Source organism: Pogona vitticeps, chromosome 4, assembly GCF_051106095.1.
Source record: "Pogona vitticeps strain Pit_001003342236 chromosome 4, PviZW2.1, whole genome shotgun sequence".
Taxonomy (NCBI): Eukaryota; Metazoa; Chordata; class Lepidosauria; order Squamata; family Agamidae; genus Pogona; species Pogona vitticeps.
The window spans coordinates 118,701,497-118,722,759 of NC_135786.1; the positions used below are offsets into that span (position 1 = coordinate 118,701,497).

The window sequence follows — 21,263 nt, forward strand, 5'->3', positions numbered from 1 at the left end:
TAGACCATTGTAACATACTCTATGTAGGGCTACCTTTGAGGCCGGCGCAGAAACTTCAGATGGTCCAGAATGCGGCAGCCAGGCTTCTTAGTGGGGTGAGAAAACACCAAAATATCTCCCCCACTCTGGCTGCTTTGTACTGGTTGCCCGTCCGTTTCCGCGTTGACTTCAAAGTGTTAATGATTACATATAAAGCCCTAAAAGGTTTGGGACCTCAATACCTGGCAGATCGTCTTCTCCCACCCAGCTCTACCCGAATCACCCGACATAGCCAGCAGGGACGGCTGAGGGGTCTGACGCTGAGGGAGGCCCGGAAGGAAAAAACAAGAAACCGGGCCTTCTCAGCAGTGGCCCCTCGGCTGTGGAACACCCTCCCTACCAAAATTCGGCTGGCACCCTCACTGGGCATTTTCAAAAGCCAGTTGAAAACTTGGCTATTCAAGCAGGCCTTCCCTTTAGTCAATTAAGTGACTCTTATTTCTTATTTCTTTTCTTTGATTCATGCCATCTTGGGACCGTTTGCTTTAAATTAATTGTTAAAATTGTAAACCTACGATTTATATTTTATATCGCTTTTATTTATCTATGTAAAACTGTGTATATTTTAAATTGTTTTTATCGTGTACGTTGTGAGCCGTGCAGGGTAAACTATGTCTAGATGGGTGGCATATAAACAAACAAACAAACAAACAAACAAACAAACAAACAAACAAACAAACAAACAAACAAACAAACAAACAAACAAACATACATACATACATACATACATACATACATACATACATACATACATACATACATACATACATACATACATACATAAATAAATAAATAAATAAATAAAACAAAACATATCACTCCGCTCCCCAACTGACTCTTTGTAGCCTGATCCACTCAACACCAAAACAGCCAGTCAGGACAGACCCTTAGTCTCTTTTCACTCTTAAATACACCCAAAAATAATACACAGTTTGATCAGTATTATTCCTCCTTCTTCAATAGCTCTATTTGTTCATTCTTTGGGATAATACAAACACAAACACAAGTAAAATTAATGCAAAAATAGGCAATACCTTTATAGGCTACTAATTAAAAAACCATATAGTATGTGAGCTTTCATGGGCAAATCCCACTTCTTCAAAGCAAGTACCAAAAGTCCAAATGTTTGTGGCTTGCCAGGAGGTTACTTTTAAGAGCCTCGTGGCGCAGTGGTTAAACCGCAGTACTGCAGCCAAAACTGTGCTCATGACCTGGGGTTCAATCCCAGGTAACGGCTCAAGGTTGACTCAGCCTCCTATCCTTCCGAGGTCGGTAAAATGAGTACCCAGCTTGCTGGGGAGGCAATGTGTAGCCTGTAAAATTAACTTGTAAACTGCCCAGAGAGTGCTTGAAGTGCTATGGGGTGGTATATACGCAGCAACTTACTTTTTAGATGTAAAGTACTTGGCAAGACTTGCCTGGTGAAATTTATCTTGCCGAGAACTTCACATCTAGAGTAACCTCCTGGCCAACCTCATCTTGCCATTGAATGTTTGGACTTTTGGTACTTGCTTTGAAGAACTGGGATTTACCCATAAAAGCTTGCATACTGTATAATTTCCTTTTTTATTAGTGGCCTATAAAGGTATCACCTATTCTTGCATTTGTATTTTGTAGTAGTACATAGCTCCATCTTTAATTTCAAGTAAAATTAAGCTATTAGTATAAAAAATTAAATCTATAGTTGACAAAGTTGAAAAGAAAATCAAAGTTCTGACAAAGACCACTTTCCTTTGGTTTTCTGAAACTAGACTTGTGGCCTGTTTGTTTTTGATGGTGGGATTAAATTTTACTTTTTTCTACTGTTTCCATTTCAAAACACGTAATTATTTGATTACATAATTAACCAGAAAAACACATTTTAGGAAAAAAAAATAGAAATCACTCAAGGTGAGTGTAACATAGTAGCTGTCAGCTGCTGAGCTTAGATAAGGTAATTTGTTCTAAATGAGCCAACCCGAGTATTAAGATAATCAGGAGACACCTTTCTCTCAGTCCCATGACCCTCACAGTCACATTTGGTGGGAATACGGGAAAGGTCCTTTTCTATTACTGCTCCCAGTACAGAACTCCTTCCTACAGAGGGTCAGGTTGGCCCCATCTTTGCTGTCCTTCCACAAGCAGACAAAGACCTTTCTCTTCAGGCAGGCTTACCAAGGGGACTTTTAAAAGGGATTATTTTATTTTACTTGCTTTTAATACTGCTCTTATTTATGAGTTTTAACATATCTGTTTAATGATTTTTAATATTGTATAATTATTGATATAATTAGGAGAAAGGTGGCATATAAACATTATAGAACAGACAGACAGACAGACAGACAGACAGACAGACAGACAGACAGACAGACACATAGACAGATAGATAGATAGATAGATAGATAGATAGATAGATAGATAGATAGATAGATAGATAGATAGATAGATAGATAGATAGATAGATAGATAGATAGATAGATAGATAGATAGATAGATAGATAGATAGATAGATAGATAGATAGATGACAGAGCATCTTATGGTCCAGTAGTACACAGTATTTTATGAAAGTAGTCTCCCCAAGATAGCTAGAAAATACATCAGTTTGGTTCAGGTCATGTCCTGAATGATTCAGGAGGCAGAGGACTGGCATTGCAATGTTCCTTCCCAATTAGAATCAGCAGCAGCCTTATATAGCAACCCTGTATCTGCACAACATAATGATTGTTTGTTAAGGGAAGAAAGGTACTTTATTCTTTATTTATTTATTTATTTATCTTATATGCCGCCCACACTACCCAAAGGTCTCTGGGCGGCTTACAATTAAAATACAATTAAAAAGATAAAACAATTAAAATACAATTAAAATATATTCTCTAAAAATTGCTATCAATTTTTACATCAAAGTAATTGCCATTACTTTGCGCCATTTTCTGAAGGTTCTCCTTTCTTCTCCTCATAAAATATCACTGGCTGTGCCCCTTCCTCCTCTTTGATGTCTACAAGAAAGTTAAGCTTCCTTGTTTGTTCTGTCTTCAGTACTCAGGGGAAGGTATTTCTTAAATAAAACACCGGATAAACAATTCTTGTCACATGGTAGACAGCCAGAAGTGATGGTCCCCCATCCACCCTTTCCTCTCCTACTTGTAGTACACTTGCAGTCAGAAAGGCTAGGGAAAAGAAAAATAAGAATTTGGTTTGAAGATGATATTGGCTGCTTCAATGACCACACCCAGCTGTGTTAATATAATGCTTTTAATAGCTTCATGGAATTGACTTGTTTAGCAGGAATTTATTTCTGCCAGAGGGATGGGTAATATAATGCTAGTATTGCTACTGACATAGTATCATCAACATACACAGTATTTTTAGAAGTGACAAACAACAAAAACAGGTGCTTTCCCAAGGAATATATAGACTAATATAGCCCATGGAACAAGTTACAAAGGGGAAAGGGGGAGGAAGACTGTAGTAAGTATAAACAAGGGCAGAATAAACATTCCATTCGGTCACATTCACTTAGATTTCATTGGGAAGAATGGTTTTAGCTACACTGGAAAATGTGCATTGTAAAGGGGAACCTGAAAGAAGAAAAAGGGTTGGTATCATGTGGAAATCTGAGGGCATTCCAAGCTTAAGGGGTATCAAAGAAGGAAGGCCAGAGCAGGACGCCAGTGGAGAGTGACGGAACACAGGAACAAAGTTCGCCATAGAAATCTGTTGGGAAACTAGCCAAAAAAAGAAAAAGAAAAGGAAAAGAAAAAGAAAAAAGAGAAGAAGAAAAAATAGCTTGGGGAAGGGAACAAGCAAATGGGAAGATTTTGAACATAAAGATTAAAGGTTCTCCTTGGTATGGCAAGAGATAGGAAGACAGTGCATAAACAATTATAATTACAACAAATTTATCACCTCATGACTTATCTAGAAGAAATACGTTCCTTGACAATGATAGCAACTTCAGCACTGGACAACTATGAATGATGTGAATTTTGCTCCTCAGTAATCTTTATTTTCCTGTTATGAAGAAAATTCCCAGATTCAGCAAAGCCTAATTTATTCCCTGGATATCCATCCATCATCCTCTTCCTTCCTTCTTTACACTGCCCAATTAGTGAATACATAATACTTTCGGCAATTTTGTTACTAACTTTCTGATATGTTTAAAAAGGGAAGAATACAGAAAAGTTCACTTGCCATAATAATCTAACTGCTGGTTGCATATTTTGAACAGACTGCAGATTTTAGCACCATTTTTTTAAAAAAATCAGACAGAAAAGGAGGAAAGAAAGAAAAGGTGATTAAAAAACATTACATTCCACCATTCATGAGGCTTAAGAGTTAAAATTCTATTTAAAAGGTGTCCCATAATTAAACATGCACAATTATGGGTACCAATTTCTTTTTGGAAACACTCAGTTAACTGGTTATTGAAATCAAAGTTGTTTTCACGCCCTCTCTACCGCATACCTGTCTGTAGTTTGCTCCTTAACCTTACATACATGGCATATGTACAAAAACCTGCTTAAAATCTTGTATATAGAACTCACAAAGACATGCTGGTAAACAGGCATGCAAAAGGCATGTAACAAGTGATGTGCTGCATCACTTGTTTAAATAACCATTGCTCACTGGAGAGTTAGTGCTTGGGAATCAGAACAGCCAAAAAAATTAAGGTGATTGTGTTCTGAGGTTTTGTTATTGTAAATGCAGAAGCTTTCTAATAAATTTCTACAAGGACATGTAATGAAGCTTGAAGTTTGTTCATCTGCTTCAGGACAATATGGCATTCTTGTTCTGTCTTGTCCCACAGATTCAACAGGAATATAAACATTTCTCAATGTTTACAAAGGAAGCAGAACTCCTTTACCCCCTCCCTTAGGAGAAACAAAACAGTGCAGAAAGAGAGTCACATATTTGAAGCAAGACAGGTAGTGTAGTAATATACGTATTTTTATAAGGGAAAAATTAAACCAAAAAGATATTTCCTTGGATTTTCAACACTGCCTCACTTTTCCCAGGTTACAGCCTACCTGTTATATACAACTGTAGCTATTTGCTGAAGGGAACATTACCTGAACCCTGCATGGTGTAATCTTGCTGGTGCCTCAGTCATGGTCCTGCCAGCATGCCAGCCCTAGTCTAAAACCCGACTTTCAGCAGCCACGCTTCTTCTTTGTCCTCTGTCTCAGACAGTTTGGAATGCAGAAAAGCTAGCACAAAAATAAAACAAAACAAAAAACCCACCAATGGAAGCCAAGTGTCTTTATTCAGTTCCTCATTTGGGGCAGTTAAACAATAGCTGCCTTTCTCGTGCTCCCATTCTCTTCCATTGCATGGGAGTATGCTGGAATCCCCATACAATATGCATAAAGACAAATAAACAAGGACAAGCTTCTTATTTTCCTCTCTCAAAAGGGCTGTGTGCGTGAAAGAGCAGGAGGCGGCTTCAGGCATCCGAAATATGAGCTCAGCTAATGAAAAAGCTCCTCACTTGAATCTTCTGGTCCTCAACTCATTTAACACAATGATATCCTAAACCATCACTGCAACTCACCAAATCTGAATGAAACAGCAGGCACCAAAAGAAGGCATAGCAGACATATACATAGGAAGACAAACTCTATATCTAAGAGTTGCCACCTGAAACTGAAGAACCTATTCCATCCATGCACTTTGTCTGCAATTACGGAAAAACAATTCTCAACAAGTAGCCAAAACACGGCTGCCACCTTTGCTTGACCCCTTGTTTTGAACTAGAACAATTCATTAACAAGGAAACATTCTCCTGCTATCTTAGTTTTCTACAAAATCATGTTCATTTCTACACATGCTACAAAAGATTCTCCTCCTTAATATGTTAAGAGAAGTAGAGAGAGGGGAAAACTCACACATGAACATTCCAGTCTTTGTATTCTGATGCATTCATTCCTTATTATTTCATTATGCCAGTGCAGAGAACAAACCAACTGGAACAATTTAAAAGATTCTACACATAATTCCCACCTGCCCAGCCAGAGCTGTAAAGGAGAACAAGCACAAGGCACCACATAGGGCAGAATGTTTATATCCTTTTACCTAATACTACCATTAAATATAAACTGAAGACACTGTGAGTATAAGCTCACTCCTTTCCCCTCCCCTTCAGCTTCCATGCATTTTTAAAGTTTGAACATTCCTGTTTTCTCCCTTTTGATTCACTGGATGACATGCTCTCTTCTTCCCTGAGCTGTTTCTCTCCTTCTCTATATGTCTTTCTGCTCATCCTGTACCCATTTGTGATAAGCTTCTGTTATTTTGTTTATTATGCAACAGCCCTTGTGTCCTCAGATTGTGTGCTCTTCTCTAAAGGCTAGCAGCAAGAATAGCAGCTTTGATAAGCCCATCTTCTGCTCACTAGAGAAATCTGAAATAAAGCCTTAGGACCTTCAGATGCCTCCCTCTCAAACATATTCAATACTTCAGAACGAAACCCAACGTGAGCCTTAACTATATTTTGCCATGATACATGAATACACAAACCAGGGTTTCACTTCTCAAAGTTCCAGAAGTTGCTTTACCCAAGGAAAAGGGGAGTAAATTTTTAGCTTGATTAGGAATTGGACTCAAGTAAACGACAATGAAAACAAAATATAAGGATCTCTTGTTTACTTCCAAGTTCAAGTTCAAAATCCAGAAACTTCCTTAAGTCCTGGTGTTCATTGCAAGCAAGGTGTGTCGAAAGGCTAAAACTAAACCCTGAGCTCTGTTCTTCATCCAAAATTCAAGACATTCCAGATAAATAATTGAGAAGTTATGATAAAATGTAAAACAAGAAAGACTTCCTATGCTAATAACCCTAACAATGCCTTCCAACAACTATGTCCTTAACAGAGTTAAATTCCACTTTCTCATCTGTCTCAAATCTTAAAGGAATTAAATTCCAATATTCTGAGATCACCAATTATCCTCACTAACCTTCAATTCACAAAGAATGGGATGGGATGGGGGAAATACCGTATTTTTCACTCCATAAGAGGCACTTTTTCTCTCCAAAAAGGTGGGAGGGAAAGTACATGCGTCTTATGGAGTGAATGCAGTAACCCAGGGTTCAGCCACCACCACCCAAAAGCCTCCCACTGCCATGCTGGGAGGCCTCTGAACTGGCAGCAGAGACTGCTTTCTGTTTGGACCTCACCATACTGCACTGCTGTGTTTAGTCGTTTAGTCGTGTCTGACTCTTCGTGACCCCATGGACCAGAGCACGCCAGGCCCTCCTGTCTTCTACTGCCTCCCGGAGTTGTGTCAGGTTCATGTTGGTTGCTTCGCAGACACTGTCCAGCCATCTCATCCTCGGTCGTCCCCTTCTCCTCTTGCCATCACACTTTCCCAACATCAGGGTCTTTTCCAGGGAGTCTTTTCTTCTCATTAGATGGCCAGAGTGCTGGAGCCTCAGCTTCAGGATCTATCCTTCCAGTGAGCACTCAGGGTTGATTTCCTTTAGAACTGATAGGTTTGTTCTCCTTGCAGTCCAGGGGATTCTCAAGAGCCTCCTCCAGCACCACAATTCAAAGGCATCAATTCTTCGGCGGTCTGCTTTCTTTATGGTCCAGCTCTCACTTCCATACATCACGACAGGAAAAACCATAGCTTTGACTATTCGGACTTTTGTTGGCAAGGTGATGTCTCTGCTTTTCAAGATGCTGTCCAGATTTGTCATCGCTTTCCTCCCAAGAAGAAGGCGCCTTTTAATTTCAGGGCTGCTGTCTCCATCTGCAGTGATCATGGAGCCCAGGAAGATAAAATTTGACACTGCCTCCATATCTTCCCCTTCTATTTCCCAGGAGGTGATGGGACCAGTGGCCATGATCTTAGTTTTTTTGATGTTGAGTTTCAGACCGTTTTTTGCACTCTCCTCTTTCACTCCCATTACAAGGTTCTTTAATTCCTCCTCACTTTCTGCCATCAGAGTGGTATCATCTGCATATCGGAGGTTGTTGATATTTCTTCCGGCAATCTTAATTCCGGCTTGGGTTTCTTCCAGTCCAGCCTTCCGCATGATGTATTCTGCATATAAGTTAAATAAGCTGGGGGGCAATATACAGCCTTGCCGTACTCCTTTCCCAATTTTGAACCACTCAGTTGTTCCATGACCAGTTCTAACTGTTGCTTCCTGTCCCACATATAGGTTTCTCAGGAGACAGATAAAGTGGTCAGGCACTCCCATTTCTTTAAGAACTTGCCATAGTTTGCTGTGGTCCACACAGTCAAAGGCTTTCGCATAGTCAATGAAGCAGAAGTAGATATTTTTCTGGAACTCTCTGGCTTTCTCCATAGTCCAGCGCAAGTTAGCAATTTGGTCTCGAGTTCCTCTGCCTCTTCGGAATCCAGCTTGTACTTCTGGGAGTTCTCGGTCCACATACTGCTGAAGCCTACCTTGTAGGATTTTGAGCATAACCTTGCTAGCGTGTGAAATGAGTGCAATTGTACGGTAGTTGGAGCATTCTTTGGCACTTCCCTTCTTTGGTATTGGGATGTAGACTGATCTTTTCCAATCCTCTGGCCACTGTTGAGTTTTCCAAACTTGCTGGCATATTGAATGTAGCACCTTAACAGCATCATATTTCAAGATTTTAAATAGTTCAACTGGAATGCCATCACCTCCACTGGCCTTGTTGTTAGCCAGGCTTTCTAAGGCCCACTTGACTTCGCTCTCCAGGATGTCTGGCTCAAGGTCAGCAACTACATCTGGGGACCTTACTGTAATTAGCTGCATTTATATTCCTCCACCACCCCTTCATGGATCACTGCCTTGTCGTGGAGAAGGGGCTTGAGTAATTCAGAGAAGCTATGGGCTATGCTGTGCAGGGACACCCAAGACGGACAGGTCATAGTGGAGAGTTCTGACTAAACGCGATCCACCTGGAGCAGGAACTGGCAAGCCACTCCAGTAATGTTGCCAAGAAAACCCCATGAACAGAAACAAAAGATATGATGCTGGAAGATGAGCCACTCAGGTCGGAAGGTGTCCAACATGCTAATGAGGAAGAGCAGAGGACAAATACAAGTAGCTCCAGAGCTAATGAAGTGGATGGACCAAAGCTGAAAGGACGCTCAGCTGCGGACACGCCTGGAAGTTAAAGGAAAGTCCGATGCTGCAAAGAAAAATACTGCATATGAACCTGGAATGTGGAACTATGAACCTTGGTAAGCTGGAAGTGGTTAAACATCATATGGCAAGAATAAACATTGACATCCTGGGCATCAGTGAACTAAAATGGACAGGAATGGGAGAATTCAGTTCAGACAATTATTATATCTACTATTGTGGGCAAGAATCCCATAGAAGAAATGGAGTAGCCCTGATAGCCAAAAAAAGAGTTCGAAAAGCTGTACTGGGATAGAATCTAAAAAATGATAGAATGATTTCAATACAAATCCAAGGCAGGAATTTCAACATCACAGTAATCCGAGTTTATGAATTAACTAACAATGCTGCAGAGGCTTCTAGAACTGACACCAAAGAAAGATGTTCTTCTCATGATAGGGGACTAGAATGCTAAAATAGGGAGTCAAGAGATAAAAGGAACAACAGGCAATCTCAGCCTTGGCGTTCAAAACAAAGCAGGGCAAGGACTAATAAGAGTTTTGTCAAGAGAACAAACTAGTCATCACAAACACTCTTTTCCAATAACACAAGAGGCAATTCTACACATGGAAATCACAAGATGGGCAATACCGAAATCAGATTGATTATGTTCTCTGCAGCCAAAGATGGAAAAGCTCTACACAATCACCAAAAACAAGACCTGGAGCTGATTGTGGCTCTGATCATCAGCTTCTTACAGCAAAATTCAAGCTTCAACTGAAGAAAGTAGGAAAAACTACTGGGCTACTCAGGTATAATCTAAACCAAATCCCTTATGAATACACAGTGGCGGTGAAGAACAGATTTAAGGAACTACATTTGGTGGACAGAGTGCCTGAAGAACTCTGGATGGAGGCTGGTAACATTGTACAAGAGGCAGCAACAAAAGCAATCCCAAAGAAAAAGAAATGCAAGAAGGCATTTGGCTGTCCAATGAGGCCTTACAAATAGCAGAGAAGAGAAGGGAAACAAAATGCAAGGGAGATAGGGAAAGTTATGGAAAATTCAAAGCAAACTTCCAAAGAATAGCAAGGAGAGAGAAGTATATGGGCTGTCATGGGAGTGGCCTGTTTGCAGTTTTTCTAGATTTAAAGTCTCCCTTCGACTCAATACCCAGAGGAAATTTATGGGGGAAAACTCTACTCTTCCTCAATTGATAAGAGGCTATTATATCTTATTAGAAGCCTCTACCAACAGAACACAATTAGCGTAAGATGTGGAGTCAATGGTAATCTATCAAACTCCATTCAGGAAAAGAGAGGGGTTCACCAAGGTTGTATTTTGGCGCCTACATTATTTAATCTGTCAGGATACTGTAATTTTTATAGGACTGAACCTGGATAAATGTGTTTTTAATGAGCTGCCATTGTGAACAGATGTGTGTATGCTGAGTCACTGTGACTGCTGAGGAGATGATGCAATGTCTGAAGATGAGATGACACCCAGGTGCAGAAGATGATGTAATGTGTCTTCTGATTGGACTGAAGAAGCCTTGTATATGTATATAAGTGAACAGTGTGTTCATAGATTTCTCTTCTCTCTCTATCACTTGCTGCTATCCTCTATGCCGGTTTGTTTAATGATTTCCTGCCATGCTGAAGTGATGCCAGCCTGTATATACTTGTAAATATTGTAAATACACCTGTCTTGCTAAAGAAGAAGAACGTGTAAGTGTCTTCAATTAACTCTGCATATTTTCCTGTTGCCAAATCCTGCCATAATCTGTACCTAAATTACCTTCGTAAAAGCTGCTCAGCATCTGAATTTCATTACTATACACAGATGACGCAGTTATCATGTCACTATCAGAAGTTGGTCTTAAATGAATTCTACGTGCATTTATGAGTTACTGCAGGAACAACCTATTAACAATTAATTTCAAGAAAACCAAAATAATGGTTTTCTCTAGGCATATTAAAGCTAAAGAATGGGTTATTGAGGGCCAGTGTATAGAGCAAGTTAAAACATTTAAATACTTGGGAATTGTCTTCTCACATACCCTCTCCTGGTCTCACCATAGACAAGCAGCAGTGCAGGTGGTTAATAATACAAGCAAAGTTCTCAGACGATACCACTATGTCCAAGTATTGTCCAGGGATAGTTAAGTATAAAATTCTGCTGTAGCTCCTGTACGGTATTGCAATTTGGATAAATGGTTTCAATCCCTCAGTTGAAAGTGTTCTATCAAATTCCCTGTGACTCCTATTAACTATGCCAAGATGTGACTCTTCAACTGCCTTGCGTTTCTGGTCTATGAATATATAATAAAATTTACTTTGAATAGCAAGGAGAGACAAGAGGGTCTTCTTAAATGAACAGTGAAAAAAATAGAAGAAAAGAATAGAAAGGGAAAAACCAGAGATCTCTTCAAGAAAATTGGAGATACAGTATTAAAGGAACATTTTGTGCAAAGATGGACATAATAAAGGACAAAAATAGTAGGGACCTCACAGAAGCAAAAGACATCAAGAAGAGGTGGCAATAATACGCAGAGGATTTACTGTATACACGAAAGATTTGGATGTCCCGGACAACCCACATAGTGTGGTTGTTCACCTGGAGCCAGACAACAACAAGGCCAGTAGAAGTGACGGCATACCAACTGAACTATTTAAAATCTTAAAAGAAGACGCTGTTTAGGTGTTACACTCAATATCCCAGCAAGTTTGGAAAACTCAGCAGTGGCCAGAGGATTGGAAAAGATCAGTCTACATCCCAATCCCAAAGAAGGGCAGTGCCAAAGAATGCTCCAACTACCATACAATTGCACTCATCTCACATGCTAGCAAGGTTATGTTCAAAATCCTACAAGGCAGGGTTTAGCAGTATGTGGACCAAGAACTCCCAGAAGTACAAGCTGGATTTCAAAGGGGCAGAGGAACTAGAGACCAAATTGCTAATGTGCGCTGGATTATGGAGAAAGCCAGAAAGTTTCAGAAAAACATCTCCTTCTGCTTCATTGACTGCACAAAAACCTTTGACTGTGTGGACCACAGCAAACTATGGCAAGTCCTTAAAGAAATGGGAGTGCCTGACCACCTTATCTATCTATCTATCTCTTGAGAAATCTATACGTGGGAGAGGAAACAACAGTTAGAACTGGGTATGTGTGGCAGAATGCCATCACATCACATCACGCCTGTCTGCCCATTATGTAAGCTAAAAAGGCAGGAGCCTATGAAAGGATAGGAGGGACGGAGTCAAAGAGACAGTTGAGGAGTTAGAATGACAGAGAGTTAGAGAGGAGTAGGAGATAGGGATTTGAAGAGGGCAAGTTAGGAGATTGAATTGAGAAGGTTAAAACATAGACTGGACAGTTGGAGTGATAGAGAGAATAGGGAAAGAGTTATAAGGAATAGAGGATGGATAATTAGTAAAAGTATATTGTTGAAGGGATGTGGTGGCGCTGCGGGCTAAACCGCAGAAGCCTGTGCTGCAGGGTCAGAAGACCAAGCAGTCGTAAGATCAAATTCACGCAACGGAGTGAGTGCCTGTCGTTTGTCCCAGCTCCCGCCAACCTAGCGGTTCGAAAGCATGCAAATGCAAGTAGATAAATAGGGACCACCTCGGTGGGAAGGTAACAGCGTTCCGTGTCTAAGTCGCACTGGCCATGTGACCACGGAAGATTGTCTTCGGACAAAAACGCTGGCTCTATGGCTTGGAAACAGGGATGAGCAATGCCCCTAGAGTCGAACACGACTGGACAAAAATTGTCAAGGGGAACCTTTACCTTATATTGTTGTTGTGAATAAAAATACATTCAAACCAATGCATAACCAAATCCTATTTAATGAATGAGCCTGAACCTCTGTGATTTTCCATTTGTGATTGACATAACAATAAAAGAACCTCTATAATTTACTCCTGTGATTCTCAAACTTAAAAGTTCAATAAACTTGTTATAGCTGGCAGCACACGTGTCTGAAATACGTATTTGGTATTGTGTGAACAATACTTGGTGGCAGTGTGTAAAGGGAAAACGCATCCACAGGATGAACCTATGTTTAAGGAATAAACAAGGAACACTGAGTGGACGCGACAGTATGTAACAAATGACTGCTTCAAAATTGGGAAAGGAGTATGATAAGGCTGTATATTGTCTCCCTGCTTATTTAACTTATATGCAGAATACATCATGAGAAAGGCTGGACCGGAGAAATCCCAAAATGGAATTAAGATTGCCAGAAGAAATATCAACAATCTCAGATATGCAGATGATACCACTCTGATTGCAGAAAGTGCGGAGGAATTAAACAATCTTTCAATGAGGGTGAAAGAGGAGAGTGCCAAAAATGGTCTGAAGGTCAACATAAAAAACCCCTAAGATCATGGCCACTGGTCCCATCACCTCATGGCAAATAGAAGGGCAAGATATGGAAGAAGTGAAAGATTTTACTTCTTGGGCTCCATGACCACTGCAGATGGTGACAGCAGCAACAAAATTAAAAGACGCCTGCTTCTTGAGAGGAACGCAATGATAAACCTAGACAGCATCTTAAAAAGCAGAGACATCATCTTCGTGACAAAGGTCTGCATAGTCCAAGCTATGGTTTTCCCTGTAGTGTTGAATGGAAGTGAGAGCTGGACAATAAAGAAGGCTGACTGCTGAAGAATTGATGCTTTTGAATTGTGGTGCTTGAGGAGACTCTTGAGAGTCCCCTGGACTGCAAGGAGATCAAACCTATCCATTCTGAAGGAAATGAACCCTGAGTGCTCACTGGAAGGACAGATCCTGAAGCTGAGGCTTCAATACTTTGGCCATCTAATGAGAAGAGAAATCCCTGGAAAAGACCATGATGTTTGGGAAAGAGTGAAGGTAAGAGAAGGAGATGACAGAGGACGAAATGGTTGGACAGTGACATCGAAGCTACCAACATGAATTTGACCAAACTCCAGAAGGCAGTGGAAGACAGGAGGGCCTGGTGTGCTCTGGTCCATGGGGTCATGAAGAGTTGGATACGACTTAATGACTAAACAACAACAACGACAATATGCCACCTATCATCTATGGCCTCAAGACAGCAGTGATGGCTTAATTCACTCACTTTTATTTTTACAGCAACAGTTTGAAGGATTGTGATTGGTTTAAGTCACTCACTGGGTTACATGGTTGGTCAACATTTGAACTCCGGTCTCCTAAATTATAATATAACACTGTAACTGCTAAGTAACACTAAGTGAAATTCATCCACTATTCCATCTGCCCACAAAAGGTCAATAAGAGAAGTAGACTTTCCAGTTTCAACAGATTTGTTCCAATATGTGCTTCATCCTCAAAATGACTCTGTTCAGAACACTGAAAAACAGCTTTCTAAGATGCTTGAATACAGGATTAACAAGATGAACATTTTAGAGTTTATGAATCAAAGAATGCAGTAGTGAATTGATTCAGAAATAAGGCTCTTTCATTGCTTTTGACGATTTTTAAGGGATGCTGGATATCTTTGGATTGCTAAAAGAATATTCTACTGAGCTCTCTGAGTTCGTTAGGTTTACTTCTTTTTGAACAGGTTTCCCTAAATTATTCTCCTGGCCAGTCTGTTTAGTATGAGACAAATTCTGGAGGAAGAGGTGAGGGATTAGAAGAGGTGAGGGATTAGAAATACCAACATATCTCTACAATACAGGCTGCCTTGCACTCATTACCAGTCTGTTTCCATATCAGCTTCACGGTTTTGACTTAAAAAGTACATGGCAGAATGCCTACTTCCAACAAGGGCTGCCCATTCTACCCATACATTCTAGGTTAATCTTGAGGGAGGCCTGGAAGAATAAAACAAGGAACTGGGCCTTCTTGGCAACCACTGCTAGGCTCTGGAATGAGTTGCCATCTGAAATTCGCTAGGTCCCCTCTCTTAAGAAATCCCTTAAAACTTTCAAATGTTGGATATGAAAAAGCTATGATAAGAAAAAGTGGCAAGAGGAGGAAGAGGTTAAAAGTGAGGAGTGGAACAAAATACGATCACAAAGAATAATGAAGAATATGTCTATAAGGGTAAAAGAAAATTGTTATAAGTTTGCATGGAGATGTTACCTTACTCTAGCAAGATTGAATATTACAAATAAAAATGTACCATCTCAATGCTAGAGATGGAAAAAGGAAGTTATTTACATATATGGTGGACTTGTGAAATAAGAAAGAAAGAATGGGTGCTGGTTTTTAAAGAAATTATTGGAAATATTATTCAGAGATCACAAACTATTGCCCTTTTAAATATAATCAAGAATGATCATCTTAAAAAATAACAGTTAATTGTTATGATGGTCACAGCAGTAAGATTAATATTTGCAAAAAATTGAAAAAAATGACAAGTCAACCTTGAAGATTGGTATTAAGAATGTGGAGTTCAGTGATAAATGATACGCTAACGTGAAATAAAAGTAAGAAGGGGAATGACAAAAGATAATGATTTTAAAGAGATACGGAATCCATATTTGAACTATGTTTTTGTAAAAGGAAGAGGTCATAAGCCAGCAGAAGAATCAATGCATTTTTGAAGTGGAATTTCATTTGTTTGTTCATTTGTTTCATTTTTACCCCGCCCATCTATATTCAGGAATCTACTCTGGGCAGCTTAGAGAGCATAAAGATAAAAACAGCATTAAAATAACTTTGATCATAAGAGCAAAAGAATGGGGTGAAAAGAAATTAAAAGGATATATTTGGTTATCTGATCCCGAGGGTGATGGTTGCACGGGGGGGGGGGAGACTTTGTATTATTATATGGTATGTATGTGCACATATCTTATGTTAGTATTGTTCTTATAGTTTGTAAGCTACACCCGTCTCCAGGGAGATCAGATGAGCCGAGGATAGAGAGATTCCAGAGATTAGCCAGTCCCTATGTGGCTAAAATGAGCCCAAAACTCAGCCAGGCCCTGTACTAAATCTCTTTCCTCAAGTCCATCCCCTTTGTTAAGAAAGGCAATAAACACAAACATCCCATGAGATAGTACTCCAGTGAAATCTGGGCTCTGTGGTAGCAGAATACTTGGCCAATTAATTAGGCTATTCTGTTCAAGAGACCAATGCATGCACTCATGTTCGTTACTGTTTTTATTAAGAAATATAGTTCTAAATAGAATTCAGTTTAATGCAAAGTAAATCAGTTAGTAACATTTCCAACCAAGACACTTAGATCACCCCTCAAACTCCAGCTAAGAAAAATAAAACAAGAAATGCATACTAAGCTAGAATAAAGTATAGGTTTAGCCATCCTTCTCTTAAAGAAAAAAGCATTCTTACGTATCCAGGGATTCCATAGTCCATAGTCCATCAGGAAAGGTAGAATCCAATTGTAATCCATGTTAGGAAAAAAGCTTCATTTCAGGAGTTATAATACATCTTGGGAAACAGGCTCTTCTCTGTCTTTCTCAGTCAAACTCCATTTTACAACTCAACCCCCTCCTTCTTCCTCCACAGGATGACCAATTAGGAACAAGCAAAAAGTGTCTTGTCCCGCCTAAGTTTCTCAGGTGCAAGGACCTGTTATGACTACAAATATCTCAGCTCTCCAGCCATCCTAGCAACGAGATAAGGCTGAGAGCTATGCAGTTGAAAACAGCATGTGAAATCCCTGTAACAGACACAGACATTTGATTCAAAATGGATGCCATTAAGACAATCTTATAACTACATAAACCATTCTAATAAACACACAAATCACTTCCAAAACACATATCATTACATTGTTTTTCTTTAATTAATAAAAATATAAATAAATAAATAATCTCTTAAAGCTTTCTTATTTTTGCAGACTTTTTCAAAACAATCCATTTGAATACCACTGAGAATGTTATTATCACTTTTGTACACCAACCAGAATAACCATTGGTCAGATGGGTGGAATGAATGAATGAATGAATAAATGAATTAGAAGAAATAAAAGAGTCCTCACACATCTAATGAATATCTGCATTATTAGAATTAGAATGAATGAATGAATGAATTAGAAGAAATAAAGGAGTCCTCACACATCTAATGAATATCTCCATTATTAGAATATGAATGAATGAATGAATGAATGAATGAATGAATGAATGAATGAATGAATGAATTAGAAGAAATAAAGGAGTCCTCACACATCTAATGAATATCTGCATTATTAGAACCATGAAGAGAATCCACATCCAAGTATTATTAAAAACAAAACAGCAGAGGTCACCATTATGTTGCTTTGGAGGGAGCTTTTATGAAGACAGCACTTCATATTCCAAAGTAGAAACACCAGTAAGACACATGACTATAATCAAAACTGACTGGCAAGACAATGCAGGAATATCTGCCAGGTGGTTGTCTATATTTCTCTTGAATGCCTCCAGTGTTGAGGCACTCACTACCTCTCTAGGTAATTAGTTCCATTGCAGTACTGCTTTAACAGTTAGGAAGGTTTTCAACCAAAATCTGGTTTCCTGTAACTTGAACCCATTTTTGCATGTCCTGCACTCTGGGATGACTGAGAACAAATCCTGCCCCTCCTCTGTATGACAGCTTTCCAAGTATTTGAAAAGTGCTATCATGTCTTCTTTTCTCAAGGCTAAAGATGTTCAGTTCTTTCAGCATTTCCTCATAGGGCTTGTTTTCCAGACCTCTCATGATTCTTGTTGTCTTCCTCTTAACTTGTTCCAATTTGTCAGCATCCTTCTTGAAGTGTGGTGTCCAGAACTGGACGCAGTACTCAAGATGAGGCCTAACCAGTGCTGAATAGAGGGGAACTAGTACCTCATGGGATTTGCAGACTATACTTCTGTTAATGCATCCTAAAACTGCATTTTGTAGCCACATTACACTGTTGGCTCATATTCAGCTGGTGATCTACAATGATTTCAAGATACTTCTCAGTTGTAGTATTGCTGAGCCAGGTATCCCCCATCTTGTAACTACAGCATGTGCTTGGTTCCTTTTTCCTCAGTGCAGTACTTTGCACTTATCCCTGTTAAATTCCATTGTGTTGTTTTCAGCCCAGTGCTCAAGCCTATCCATATCATTTTGAATTTTGTTTCTGTCTTCCAAGGTATTAGCTATTCCACCCAATTTTGTGTCATCCACAAATTTATTTTGTATTCCCTGCACCTGGGGTACTCCACTTGATACTTCCTTCCAGTTTGAGAAGGATCCATTAAAGCCACATACAAATGGAATTATAAAAGAAGAAAATGGATCAGAGCCTGTCCACACAGACATTTGTCCTGCTGTTTGGTGTACTGATGGTTCAGGTTGGTTCACTCTTTTTCCAGTGTCCGCACATGGACATTGCTGGAGTGGACCAATTTGTTCCAACACACACCTTTTTGAATTCCTGTTGGAGCTTCTATTTTTTTGTGCAGGTTGGAGGGCTCTAGTTTAGACCATTCCCAGCGAATGAGATCACTTGGAACAAACTAGAGCCTTGCAGTTCCTTCCAGTGTCAATTTCTGATGTTTTGAAGTGGCTTACAAACCTCTTCAGGATATCAGAAATTGAACACTTCCCCTGATTATTTGCAAAGGGTCAGGGGAAGTGAAATTATTTTCATTCCACATGCTAGATAATCACTTATAAGAATAATCTGTTCCATTAAATTAAAATTCAGTTTTCTTTGCCTATCTGTGTATTGCCGATTGAAACCACAAGTGTGGGCATATTTTTGATCAGCAATAGGCAAAGAAAAAGTGATTAATCACATCAGTGATGACCTAGCACATGCAAATAAATAATTTCACTTCCCCTGACTCTCTTCAGGTGATCAGGGAAACTGTTTAACTCACAGCAGAATCAGCTGAAGGCTGATATGCCATTTGGATAGGAGGAGCGTGCCAACAAGCGAATAAAGAGATGGCTAGAGTGCGTTTGGAGAAAGAAACCGACGGGTTATAATAAGATTGCTGTCAGGATCACAACTAACCATTACCTAGCCAAGGTAAAGGCTGCTAGAAGATCTTACATTGCTCACAGGGTAAGCGAAGCTTCCAACCAGCAGGCGGAACTTTTCCGTATAGTTCGCGATCTATCTGGAATTGGTCTGGGTGAAGGGCCTCCCGCTAGCATCTCACCTGACCAATTTGCAGCATTTTTCAAATCCAAAGTGGAGGCCATCCGCCGTGACCTTTCTCCTTTTTTAAATACAACGGATCGAACAGAGATGTCCAGCGCTTTGCCTTGACTCCTTTCAGCCTGTGACACCAGATTTGGTGGACAAGGCACTTGATTGCTGTCAGGCCACCACCTCTTCTCTCGACCCTTGCCCGGCCTGGCTAATCAAAGCAGCCAGGCCCGTAACAACTGAATGGACCACTGCAATAATTAATGGGTCTCTTCAGGGTCTCCTTCACCTCAAGGAGACACTCATTAGGCCCATTAGGAAGAAACCAAATTTGGTGAAGGATGACATTGGCAATTATAGGCCCGTCGCCAATGTTTCTTTCCTTAGCAAAGTGGTTGAGAGGGTGGTGGCTGATCAGCTCCAGGCGCTCTTGGACGAAACCAAGGCCCTGGACCCATTCCAGTCAGGCCGCACTATGGTACAGAGACGGCACTGGTCAAACTGATGGATGACCTGCTGAGGGAGGCTGATGGGGGCAATATGTCCTTTATTTATTTATTTATTTATTTATTTATTTATTTATTTATTTATTTATTTATTTATTTATTTATTTATTTATTTATTTATTTATTTATATCCCGCCCATCTGGTATATTTATACCACTATGAGCGGCTAACAACAGGATATATACAATTATAATAATATAAAACCCAAACATCGGTTATTAACAAAACATACCAAAAATCATAAATGATAGATAAGGAAAAGAAAATTAAATTAAATTAGATTAAATGCTGGCAGGAGGGAAGACCTGCACATAAAGCCATGTTTTTAGTTGAATTTTAAATGTACCCAGCGTAGGGGCCGCGCGAATCTCAGGAGGGAGATTGTTCCAAAGGCGAGGAGCCACCGCCGAGAAGACCCAGTTTCGTGTCTTTTCCCTCCGGGCCTCCCTCGGCGTCAGGCTCCTCAGCCTCACCTCCTGGTTCGCACGGGTGGTCCAGGTAGATCTTGGTAGGAGAACGCGTTCCACCAAGTATCGAGGTACCAAACCGTTTAGGGCCTTATAAGTGAGCATTAAAACTTTGAAGTCGATACGGAAACAGATGGGCAGCCAATGCAGTCTAGCCAGAATAGGAGAAATGTGATGGTGTTTTCTTCCTTCAGTGAGGAGTCTGGTTGCTGCATTCTGCACCATCTGAAGTTTCCGTATCAGCCTCAAAGGCAGCCCCACATAGAGCACGTTGCAGTGATCTAATCTTGAGATTACGAGCGCATGCACTAAGGTAGTGAGCACCCCCATGTCGAGATAGGGCCTCCTCGACATCTTGGCGGCTTTTGATACTGTCGACCACGGTATCCTCCTGGGGAGGCTCTCTGAGTTGGGAATTGGTGGCCTGCCGCTTGCCTGGCTCCGTTCCTTCTTGGAGGACCGTCCCCAGAGAGTTCAGCTTGGGGAGAGTGTCTCGGCCCCGTGGAGTCTCAAATGTGGGGTTCCACAAGGGTCGATCATCTCTCCAATGCTGTTTAACATCTATATGAGGCCACTAGGTGGGGTTGTCAGGGGGTGTGGGGCTTCGTGTCACCAGTATGCTGATGACACACAGCTCTACATCTCCTTTTCATCTATCTCAGTGGATGCCGTCCTGTACCTTCAGCGCTGCCTGGAGACTGTACTGGAATGGATGCAGTCAAATGGGTTGAGGCTGTACCCAGACAAGACAGAGGTCTTGAGGGTGGGTGGTCCTTTCATCAGCGGCATAGGTAACTCCCTTTCTTTTGGGGGAACGACCCTTGCCGCAAAGAGTGAGGTCCGCAGCTTGGGGGTACATCTGGACCCGGCGCTTACCATGGAAACCCAGGTGGTGTCCGTGGTCCGCTCCACCTATTTTCATCTATGGCGGATTGCCCAGCTGCGACCCTATCTTGATGGGGGGGGCCTCACTACTCTAGTCCACGCACTCGTAATCTCGAGATTAGACCATTGTAACATACTCTATGTAGGGCTACCTTTGAGGCCGGCGCAGAAACTTCAGATGGTCCAGAATGCGGCAGCCAGGCTTCTTAGTGGGGTGAGAAAACACCAAAATATCTCCCCCA

At 40.6% G+C, this 21,263-nt stretch overlaps 1 protein-coding gene across 9 annotated transcripts in view; it reads right to left on the reverse strand.

Moving 5' to 3' along the window:
- RASAL2 (RAS protein activator like 2) overlaps nucleotides 1-21,263 on the reverse strand; it is a 566,253-nt gene that overhangs the window by 306,530 nt on the left and 238,460 nt on the right. Inside the window, exon 1 of one of the 9 annotated variants that reach the window (XM_078392383.1) lies at nucleotides 5,089-5,436. The exons of the other annotated variants lie outside the window; for them this stretch is intronic. Within the exon in view, the coding sequence (XP_078248509.1) occupies nucleotides 5,089-5,101 (13 nt within the window). The 5' untranslated portion in view covers nucleotides 5,102-5,436. Of the gene's footprint in view, nucleotides 1-5,088; nucleotides 5,437-21,263 lie in introns of those variants that run through there. 9 annotated transcript variants of the gene reach the window in all.